This window comes from Myotis brandtii, unplaced genomic scaffold, assembly GCF_000412655.1.
Source record: "Myotis brandtii unplaced genomic scaffold, ASM41265v1 scaffold32, whole genome shotgun sequence".
NCBI classification, from domain to species: Eukaryota; Metazoa; Chordata; class Mammalia; order Chiroptera; family Vespertilionidae; genus Myotis; species Myotis brandtii.
This window is the reverse complement of record NW_005362269.1, coordinates 1907997-1918038: the sequence shown is the minus strand read 5'-3', so window position 1 is coordinate 1918038 and position 10042 is coordinate 1907997. Positions and strand designations below refer to the sequence as shown.

Genomic DNA, 10042 nt, shown 5'->3' with positions numbered 1-10042 from the left:
TCTCTCTCTCTCTCTCTCTCTCTCTCTCTCTCTCTCTCTCTCCTTTCTTCTCTTTTCCCTGCTGGTCATTGTTTCTCCAAAGAGCTGTTGTCACTTGTCCCATCCTCTCCAGTCGCTCTGCCACAGCCCCCTCAGGCAGCCCCCATCTCACCTGGACAGGGACAGCAGCCTCCTATCTGGCCTCTCTTTCAGCTTCTCTCCCTATGACCATTCTCTCCCTATGACCATTCTTTACTGGAGTATAACGTGGGGCTTAAGAGGTTGACTCTGGGGTTATAGAGATCTGGGATCTAATAAATGGCCACTTTTCTAGATGGATGAACTTTGAAAAGTTACTTAGCCCCTCTGAGCCTCAGTTTCCTTATCTGTAAAATGGGGGTGGCAACCTGGATTATTGTAAGGATTCCATTACAGTCGACCCTCCATATCCACCGGTTCCACATCCCTGGGTTCAATCAATCGTGGCTTGAAAATATCCGGAAAAAATGTTACGTTGTTGCTGACATGCACCATGTAGTTAGGCCTACAATGGTTGATTGTACTGAACAAGACCTTTTTAAAAATCATTATTCCCTAAACAAGACAGTATAACAACTATTTACGTAACATTTATGTTGTATTATGTACTGTAAGTAATCCAGAGATGATTAAAGTATATGGGAGGATGTGTGTAGGTTATATACAAATACTACAACATTTCATACAAGTGACTTGAGTATCCTTGGATTTTGGTATCCTGGGGGTGGGGGCCATCCTGGAACCAGTCCCCTGAGGATACTGAGGGATACCTGTATACTTGATTACTATGTGTTCAGTACCTGCTATTGTAATTTGCAAGTGTGGTTGTTGATTACTAAGCACGTTTTGTTGCAGCCAGGATACACCTGGCGGCCACCCTATGGAGGGATGCGCAATCAGACCTCCCAAGTGATGGACTCGCCTACAGCTAGGCCTGCAGAACCAGGTAAGTGTGATCCCCTAGTACAGAGGGGTTTGGGAAGGGTCTCAGCTGTGCAGAAACGGGGGCTCTGCCAGGAGGTCGTGGGCCCCTTCACGAAGGTGTGGGAGCCGAGGCTGTAGGCAGCTTGGAGGGAGTGAGGTTGGAGGAGTTAGTGGTTGGGAGGAGGGATTGGGCTGCTCAGTCATTTTCTCATGTTCCCCAGAGGCGGCCAAATGGGCAGGGCTGTCCCCTCTTCCGGAACTGCCCCACTTCTGGGATTGAGTGAGACTGACTAGGCTTCAACACTTCCTAGAACTGGGACTTGGGCCGGTTTTTGAAACCTCTGTGGGCCCCAGCTCCCTCCTCCATAAAGGGATAGTCATCTGCCTGCTTCATAGGGCTGAACTGAATGTATTGAATGATGAATGTACCTTCGGTACTTTGCCCAGGGCCTGGCGCTCGGTATTGAATGATGAATGTACCTTCGGTACTTTGCCCAGGGCGCTCGGTTACACTTAATAACTCGAGCTGTTACTTTCACTGTTACTGTATTGGTTTCCACAGGACTTTGAAACCTACTGTACCACCTCATCTTTAAGTCTTCAAAATTTTTGTTTATTTAGACTCTGCAAAAAATGACCGCAAGGGGCCTCAGTGAGACCAGATTACTTCACTTGGCTCCACCTTCGTCCTGCAGAGCCAGCTGACCTCAGATTTCTGAAAAACTAGAGGCCACGTGCTCTGTGTGGCCAGAGTCTGAGCCAGACAGGAAGCTGAGAGGGGCCACCTGCCTATGCCCTGGCCCCAACCTGAACTGTTTGCAGATTGGGGAGGCTCTACCCAGAAGGCTTCTGTCTGCGCCCTGCCTTTGGCGCGACTGGAAAAACTCACTGTCCTGCCATCGCCTGGAGAGAGGACCTGCCATCCTTTGTGGGATCCGCCGGGGGACGTCAGTCACAAGAGTGGGGTGCAGCTGAGACCCTTCTCTCAAAACTACCCCAGAAGGGGTTCCAGCCCCTCTGGGGACCACGTTCAATTCATGTGTGTGTTTAATTTTGCTTCAAGCTCTGTAGTAGCAGGACCTAGACCACGCCCATCCCTTCCCTCTGTGAGGAGCTGCGGGAAGAGGAGGTTTGCTTCTGGGAGCAGAAGAGAACGAGGGATGTTCTGCTGCTGGCCCTCCACCTCCGCCACGGCAGCTTTGCTCTCTCCACTGCAGCCCGGGATGAAGCCATGCCAGCCACATATGCTGAGGGGCCCAAGCCTGAAGCGACCAGACCCTCGGCCCCACCACTGGAGGCTTGTGGTGCTGGAGGCCCGGATTGGGGTGGCTGTCCATCCCTGGGCAGCTCTTTGCACGAATCTTGGACATAAATCCAAATGGAAGTTTCTGTAGCTGGTGTTTTTATGTCGCGGCTAATGTTCCATCCCAGTCACTCAGAATGCTGCTTTCCTGATCCCTGTCCTCTGTGCCCCACCTCACCCCCCACCCCCCAGCCTCCCAAGAGCATCACCGTTACTCTTGGCTGATGTCCCTGGGGTCCTGCTCAGAGCCTCCATGAGAACGGGGCATCCAGGGGCAGAGGAAGGTGACCTGGTCTACATTCCAGTCCCGCACCGCTCATCAGGAGACATTGGGCAAGGCCTGGGCCTTCTGTGAGCCTCATTTTCCTCACCCGTCAAATAGAACACCTCGCCTCAGCCCTTGGAGAATTGTGGGAGGGAATGAGAATAGATGTTTCATAAACTCCAAATGCTGAGAGAAGCAGAGTGGGCCTAGGTAGAAACCAAAAAGCAAGGGCCCGAAGCACTCCATGTCTTCTTTCTTTCTCATACCCTCCCATCTCCCCCTCCCCGACCCTCCCCCTCCCTTGTCCGCTGGAGCGGCCCCATTGAGGAAGTACCACAGTAGGCTCAGCTGCTGCAGAAAGGCCTTTACTGGGCAGGTGGGGGTGAGTCTATGCCAATGGGCAAGGGTGAGGGGTGAGAGCACATCCTCCGAAGTAGCAGGGGTGGCATCCCTGCCTGGGGGTCTCAGCCTGAATGCACTAAAGGCTGGCCCCTCAGACAGGCTCAGGGGAGGTCCGCCCACTAGGGCTTCGGGCCCCTCCTTCATAGAGACGCCACTCCTGACGCGGGGAACGTGGCCCTTACTCTCACGTCTGCCTTGGCTGCTCAGGGAGCACTGTGGGGTGGGGGGAGGGGCTTGGGAGGGCCCTTCAGGAAGGAGAGAGACGTACAGAGGAGAGGAGGGAGGATGGACAGTGTGGTAAACCCGGGAACTTCTGGGCACTGCAGTGGTGGTACTTGGAGGCAGGGGGAGATGCTGGCCCCAAAGCTGAGGCCCAGGGAGAGCAGAATAATTGCATCTAGAGCTGGTTTCTTTGGGCTCGGCTCAGTGAATTGTTATCACTGGGGCAGAGAACTGGAGAGAAAGGGTGTTATTCTCTAGCATTCTCCACAGCACACAGCCGTGGGCACATATTGGTACACATTCCTGGGTATTCGTCCAGGTAGATACATGTGGCTGCACATTCAGGTGCATTCACACATGATCTCACACCTGTGGGCAAACACCCACATGCACAGCAGTAGAGACACACTGTGTGCACACTGGGGCCTTGTATAGTAAGAAGGGTCTGTGGTAGGAGTAGTGTGGCTGGAGATACGGGTTCCTTCCTGAACAGAGTCTCTCCCCGGCCCCGCGTGGTGGACGTGGGGTGGGGCAGGCCTCAGTTACTTCCCCCTGACCCCCAGGGCTGCCTGCTGCCTCATGTAGGCCAGGATGTCCATCTTGACGTTGTTGACCGTGGTCCGGTGGTACCAGCGCATGATGGGTTTACCGTCCGGCCCCACCAGGAACTTCTCAAAGTTCCAGCGGATGTCATGGATCTTCATGGGTTCCCAGAAGAGGCGGTTAGGCGAGCCCAGGAGCTCCGAGGTGGGAGGGCAGGAGTTCTGGAACAGGGATGAAAAATGTTAACCTGCTCGGGGCCCCTCCCACCTCCTGGGGGGGCGGCAGGGGGGGCGGGCGCGGGGGAACAGCCTGCCGCTGAGGAAAGAGTGCCAGTTTGGGAGACTGGATCTCAGAACCGTCATTGGCTCTAGTGGATTGTGAGACCCTTGTCCCTTCTGGGGCCCTGCCTGGGCCTTATTGTAAAATGGGCAGATGAGATCTAGGTAGTGCAAAGCCCTCTATTGGAACGATAGTTGGATGCCCAGAAATTTCCCTAGAGCAGAGCAGGGCAGGGCAGCACAGGCCTGGGCCTTGTCTCTGTAGGGCAGTGGTTCTCAACCTTCTGGCCCTTTAAATACAGTTCCTCATGTTGTGACCCAACCATAAAATTATTTTCGTTGCTACTTCATAACTGTAATGTTACTGTTATGAAAGCAGCCCCGCCCAGAGCCAGCATCGCTGGGCAGAGCCCCTCCGCAGAGATGGCTGCACACTCACCTTCAGGAACGTGTAGACCTTCTGCTCTTTCTCCCCGTTCACATCTCCTTTCTCAAAGAGTTGGAAATTGGGGACGAAGCCCCCACCCGGCCGAACATGCCTACGAGAAATGTTCATAGATGGGTCCCAAGGAGATGGATGGGCACAAGGCCCAGAAATGAGAGGAAGGCCAGGGCAGGGCAGGGGGTGTTGGGAGTCTGGGTTCTATTCCATAGTGGGCAGTGGGAGCCCATGCGTATTGACTGGGCAATGGCATAATGTGGCTCTGCGGTCTTCTCTTTCCGTTCTGGTACCTTCTCCGTAACCCCTGCCCCCCACATGCACCCTCCCATCCGTCATGCACTCACAGCCAGTCCTCCTGTCCCTGTTCCTCCCCGTCCCTTCTTCCCCTCATTCCATTGAGTGGGGTTCCTGGGGAGGGAGAGGAGTTCTTCGGGGCTGATAAATGTCAGCATGAGTGGGAGCCAACGCAAGAGATGCCCAGTGCTCGGGCCGGGACGCGGCTGGCTGTGCTGGCGGAGCTTTCCGGATGCTGTTCCCTGTTCCTCCCCGTCCCTTCTTCCCCTCATTCCATCATTCCATTAAGTGGGTTCCTGAGGAGGAAGAGGAGTTCTTCGGGGCTGATAAATGTCAGCTTGAGTGGGAGCCAATGCAAGAGGTGCCCGGTGCCTGGGCCAGGACGTGGCTGGCTGTGCTGGCGGAGCTTTCCGGACGCTGCCTGAGCACTCACTTGAGGGTAGGTAGGATCTCCGAGTTCTCTCCTGGCTCCTGTTTTCCAAATTGGTTGCAGGGGAAGCCCAGAATGACCAGACCAAATGGTTGCAGCTCTTCCTGTAGTGCATTCAGTTCTGGGCCAGGGAGAGAGAGCAGAGACCGGGTCGCCTGGTGAGGAGCCCTGCCTCATCGCACCAGCGCCTGCTCGCCCGTCATACAGCTTAAATCACTGAGGCCCGGCAGTGGGGGCTTGCCCAGGACCGCTCATCGAACGTGTCAATGCTGGGAGTCAAGTCCCACCCTCCTGACTCAGCTGGATGGGTTGCAGGTTTGTGGGGGAAGCAAGTAACACCCTTTCTCAAATCAGTATTCAGTCACTGGCCCACGGCCAAGTTCCTTCAGGATTATTTCCTGGAACAAGAACTATCCCCCACTGAGGGAAGGCAGAGGACTTCCCTGGGGTGAGGTGGGGCCCTCACAACCCTCCTATACTCTGGGAATCAGGGATCCAAGGGAGGCCCTGGCCCAGCTCCCTCTGCCCATGGCCTGTACAAGGCCATGCCCAACCCTACTCCTGCACAAACGCACGGCTCTATTCCGAGGCCTGACAGAGCATTCTGAACAGAGCATCCCTGCCCACTGTGCAGCCCAGTCGCCGTCACTGCACTTGCAGGAATTTCGCATAATTGCCAGGCAGGACACTCAGGTGCCCTGCTTCCTCCCAGCCCCTCCCAGCCAACTGTGCTCAGCCCCAGAGCATTTTCCTGTTGGCGCTGAAGGTCCTGTGCCTGCGCAGTTGCCCGGCTAAAGGAAATGAGTGGGGACACTAGAGTTCTCAGAACCTGGGTGAAACACCTCGAGCCACTGCCTGCCTTCCAGATAGGGGCCAGGAGAAGTACTAAGGGCGATGGGGCTGAGGCAGGTGAGAAATTCTCAGCAAGGCAACGCTACCATTCCTCTCCAGGGAAAGGACACTTTAGGCACAAACGCCATCTCCTCCATCCCCCTGCTTTTAGGGGAATTGTGCTCAGGGATGAAGGACTGCAGGGAGTCTTCTAGAACATGTCCAAGGCAAGCAGATCTCAGATTTAGATAATCATCTTCACAAGACCATGGCACAGAGGACCGGGATGCACGGTTTGGAATCTCATGATCACTGTCCCCCTCCCCCCTTGAAATACTCCCAACTGGCAGAAACGGTCCAGAATAAAGCAGAGGGCTCTTACCAACGTACTGGCCCGTCAGGCCTCAGTAGCTGGCCACGTTGACAAAGAGGACGTATTTGCCGGCATACTGCTTGAAGGGGATGTACTCCTCCCCGTTGAGGGTGAGGGCTCCATACTCATAGATGGTGCCGCTCACACCAGCATGGCAGTCCGTCTGGAACAGAGACCAGCGCCAGGGAGTGGTTAGAGCTGGAAGGGAACTTGGGCATCTCCACTTTCAAGACCATGAAAGACTCCAAGACCACTCCAGGCTTTGGAACTAGACTAGCACCAAGGCCTCCTAATTCCTTGCGCAAGAAAATGATTATGGAAGCACTTAGTATGCTGGTGAGTGCCATGGAAACCTGGAGGTGACTTCCTGTCATCATCACTGCACAGCACACGTGGATTCATAAAGATTTACCAGCCCTGAGGGACACTACGCTGATACCGGCGGGTTTGTTACTGGATGGGCTGATGGAGACGGGGTGGGCGGCTGTTGCAAGAATCCAGGCAAGTGATGATGAGGCTGAACTAAACCATTGAAAAGGCAGAACTGAGCAGGAAGAAGGAAGGGGCAGAATGGAGAGAGGTGATTCAGAGGTTCCAGACTAGGGGACTGGAAAGCTGAGGCTGTGGGTGTAGAATAGGGACACAGGAGGAGCCAGGAATGGGGAAAGGCCGCAGTGAGGATGAAGGGTAAAGAACAGCGCCTCGCATATATCAGATGTCCCTGTGAGTGAGCCGTTGTGATGACGAGCCTTGTGCCTTCCTCTCTGCCCAGCCTCTGCTCCACAGTCAACCTCCAGGACAAGTAGGAACAGGGTACAATGGACTGCAAGTCAGGGGACCTGGATTCCACGTCTAGCTCTGCCCCTAACTCGCTGTGTGGTCCTGGACTGGCCCTTTCTCTTCTCTGGACCTCAGCTTCCTCGTTTATAAAATGAGAATCTGGATCAGCTGTTCTCAACCACGATGGCTGGACAGCATGCTGTCTGGGAATGCTGCTAACGAGCACGAGGTTGCATTCACTCCACTGCCCCTCCCTCAGCTCTAGCCCAGATTACAAAAGTCTGGGTCTGTTCTTGGAAGGATGTCATGGCGTCAATAACACGACAGGCAGGTGCGCTGCTTGTGATGGGAAAGAAAAGAGCTTGCCACTATTGTATCAGGTCATCTCTATGGTGCTTTCTGGCCCTGACTGCCTATGCAAAGTAGCATTATAGACCCGGGCAGACAGACACAGGTGAATGGAGTTAGAGAAGCAAGTCCACACCCTCTCTTCCCGTCAGTCCCGGAAGACGTGCTGTTGAGGTGAGGTACCTGGGCCCAAGTGGGTGAAGGGAGCCCTCTGGGCTGGCAGGGCGTGGCTCCAGGAGGGTGAAGAAAAGCCACCTGTGTCTTGAAGAGGCCACAGGTCTGCTGAGCCAGGTGAGGCTGGGTCCCACCATTCCCTGGCAGCCGCAAGCTCTCTTGGCTTCGGTGCAAATTCCCTGCTTTATATGAGTCTAATATTCCATGCCCATGACTTGGTGGGTGCTAAAGGCAGGCCTTAGACCTAAGCTCAATATTTCTCCAGCCGTTGGGCCTCCAAAGCCCCATCTGGGATCAGTTCCACCTCAAAATACAAACAACTGAGGGAACAGCAAACACACCCCAGGGGGCACAGAGGTCTAGCAGCCAGAGGCAAGGCCTCCCAGCAGCCTCTCCACCTCCTCCACTCTGCCCTGACCCAAAGACAACCTCTGGGGAAGGAGAGAACAAAAGCCAAAAGGTTGTCCAAATAACCAAAGCCTGTAAACAACAGGAGAATCCACTTCTGAGCACAGTTTCAGGGTGGGGGTGGGGCGAGGGAGTCCCCTCTCATCAGGTTTCAGTCTTTGCTGGCTCACTCTCTGAGCCTCCCCAAATGGCTGTGAGAATCTGATGGCAGGTCCAAAAAGTCTTGAAAGCCTCTCTTGGAAAGAAACCCCCACATCCAGGGGTAGTGATTATTCTGCCTGCAGCCAGGGTAGAGGGCCCCTTGTTCCTACATTATTGTGAAGAGGCCTTGATGTTCCCCAGCCACTATGAAGGTGATGTTCTGGCAGGGTGTCTCCAGGACGAAGGACCAGTGACAGAGCTTCCTCGCTTTCTACTGGGGCCAGTGAGGTCAGTGCTCAGGGTTCAGACCAATGGGGCTCGGAGTGGCCAGGGTCCGGGAAGCCATGGCTTGCACTCACCACTGGGCACTGCAGCCCAGTTCTTATGTAAGCCTCCTTACCCCCTCTGGGCCTATGGAATCCCAGAGCCCTCACCTTAAACAGGGGAGGCCAGAGAAGACGGAGGGAGGGGCAGTGAGAGTGCCTCAATCCTCCCAGTTGGACACGACAGGAGAGTTCTGATGGCTGGAGAGTGGGAGGCGCACAGGGACTCGGCAGCCGCGCTTGCGTCTTTCTCCTCTCCTATCTTGCGTCTTTCTCCTCTCCTATCTTACCACTCCCGTCAACGGGATGCTGTGAAGGGAGAACTGGACTGGGGGCAGGAGACCTGAGCTCTGGGCCTGGCCGAGCCTCTGACTCTGTGATTACTGCTCTCCCCGCTGCTTATTGTGAGATGGGGTCAGATTCAGGGCTGTCATAAGGGCCCTTCAACTCCATCCGTCTGTGGTTCCATGATTCTCTCTGCCTGATTTAGTCACCTAGAAACCAGCGGTTACTAGGATCCTGTGCACGTCAGCAGCTGTTGCTCTCTACAGCTTCTGCACAGTCCTTTTGCAGAGCAAGGACAGGGAGTCTGGGCAGCCCGGAGCTGGACTGGAGAGGGGACACAGCAAGGGAAGGAGGATTCCCTTTGTTCTCTAGCCCCTCCCTTTGAGTGGGAGGAGAAAACCTCTCTCTGGGGCAGTCACCTTTGGTCCTGCCCATTCTCCACGTGCCCCCTGCCTGACCTCTTGGCCCTGGGGTGAGGGTAATGTAAACATTTGAGCCCTAGAACCAGGGTTATGACATCGCAACTATCTGCTGACCAAGGAAGAAAGACGGGCATGCCCAAACTGTTATTAGCCAGCAAGTCCTAGCTGGTAGCATCTGATAGGATCATACCTACCCTAAGACTTTTCTTGGCCATCCCCATCCTGTTCTCTCTAAGTCCATCTATTCCTCCCCAGAGTTCTACAGAGAACACACAGCTATGATGAAGGAACCCTGTGCTTGGAACGGGCTTCCTGAGCAGTGGACAGCATTTTGGAAACAGAATCATAGACTCTGTTTCATAAGATCTTAGAATAAAGACCCAGAAGATTTTAGGAACACAGAGGCTCAAAGCTTCTCTTGAGCTTGCACAAGCCTGGTGTATGTGTGTGCTGGGAGGTTGGAGACGGGAATCTCTCTCTTTGGGTCTAGCCCGAGGCCTGGCTTTTGCCTCCCTAAAGAGGAGAAATCCTAGGGCCCACCTTGGCACATGCCGTCCAAGGAGATAGGCGTGCTAGGTCGTCCTGGCCTCAGCACCCCCACTCTAGCGAAGGGTCACACGGCCTGCTGGGATACACTGAGGCTCAGGAGACTTCTGCCTCTCCCACTGAGCTGGCAGTGCCCAGCTTGCTCCAACTACCAGGTGTGCTCAGGCCAATATGGGCAGTGGGGGTGGGGGTGGGGGTGGAGGCTGCCCCAGGGCAGGAAACCCTCCTGAGAACAGCTTCTCCAAGCAGCATCCCTTCTGAAATCATCAGCTTCATTTTGCACTGCTCTG

The 10042-nt window shown here is 54.8% G+C and overlaps 2 protein-coding genes across 9 annotated transcripts in view; one reads left to right on the top strand and one right to left on the bottom strand.

The window, feature by feature from the left end:
- Nucleotides 1–2335, top strand: part of TNIP1 (TNFAIP3 interacting protein 1) — a 53953-nt gene extending 51618 nt beyond the window's left edge. For 5 of the 8 annotated variants that reach the window (XM_014543115.1, XM_014543110.1, XM_014543116.1 and 2 more), the window contains 2 exons: nucleotides 874–964; nucleotides 1564–2335. In XM_014543115.1, the coding sequence (XP_014398601.1) occupies nucleotides 874–964; nucleotides 1564–1598 (126 nt within the window). In that variant the 3' untranslated portion in view covers nucleotides 1599–2335. Of the gene's footprint in view, nucleotides 1–873; nucleotides 965–1504 lie in introns of all 8 variants that reach the window. The other 3 variants (XM_014543113.1, XM_014543114.1, XM_014543111.1) reach the window with 3 other exon arrangements.
- A 524-nt stretch (nucleotides 2336–2859) lies between these two features.
- Nucleotides 2860–10042, bottom strand: part of GPX3 (glutathione peroxidase 3) — an 8087-nt gene continuing 904 nt past the window's right edge. The window contains exons 2-5 of the mRNA XM_005870500.2: nucleotides 6335–6488; nucleotides 5125–5242; nucleotides 4395–4494; nucleotides 2860–3898 (exon numbers count right to left, since the gene is read on the bottom strand). Of these exons, the coding sequence (XP_005870562.2) occupies nucleotides 3677–3898; nucleotides 4395–4494; nucleotides 5125–5242; nucleotides 6335–6488 (594 nt within the window). The 3' untranslated portion in view covers nucleotides 2860–3676. The remainder of the gene's footprint in view (nucleotides 3899–4394; nucleotides 4495–5124; nucleotides 5243–6334; nucleotides 6489–10042) is intronic.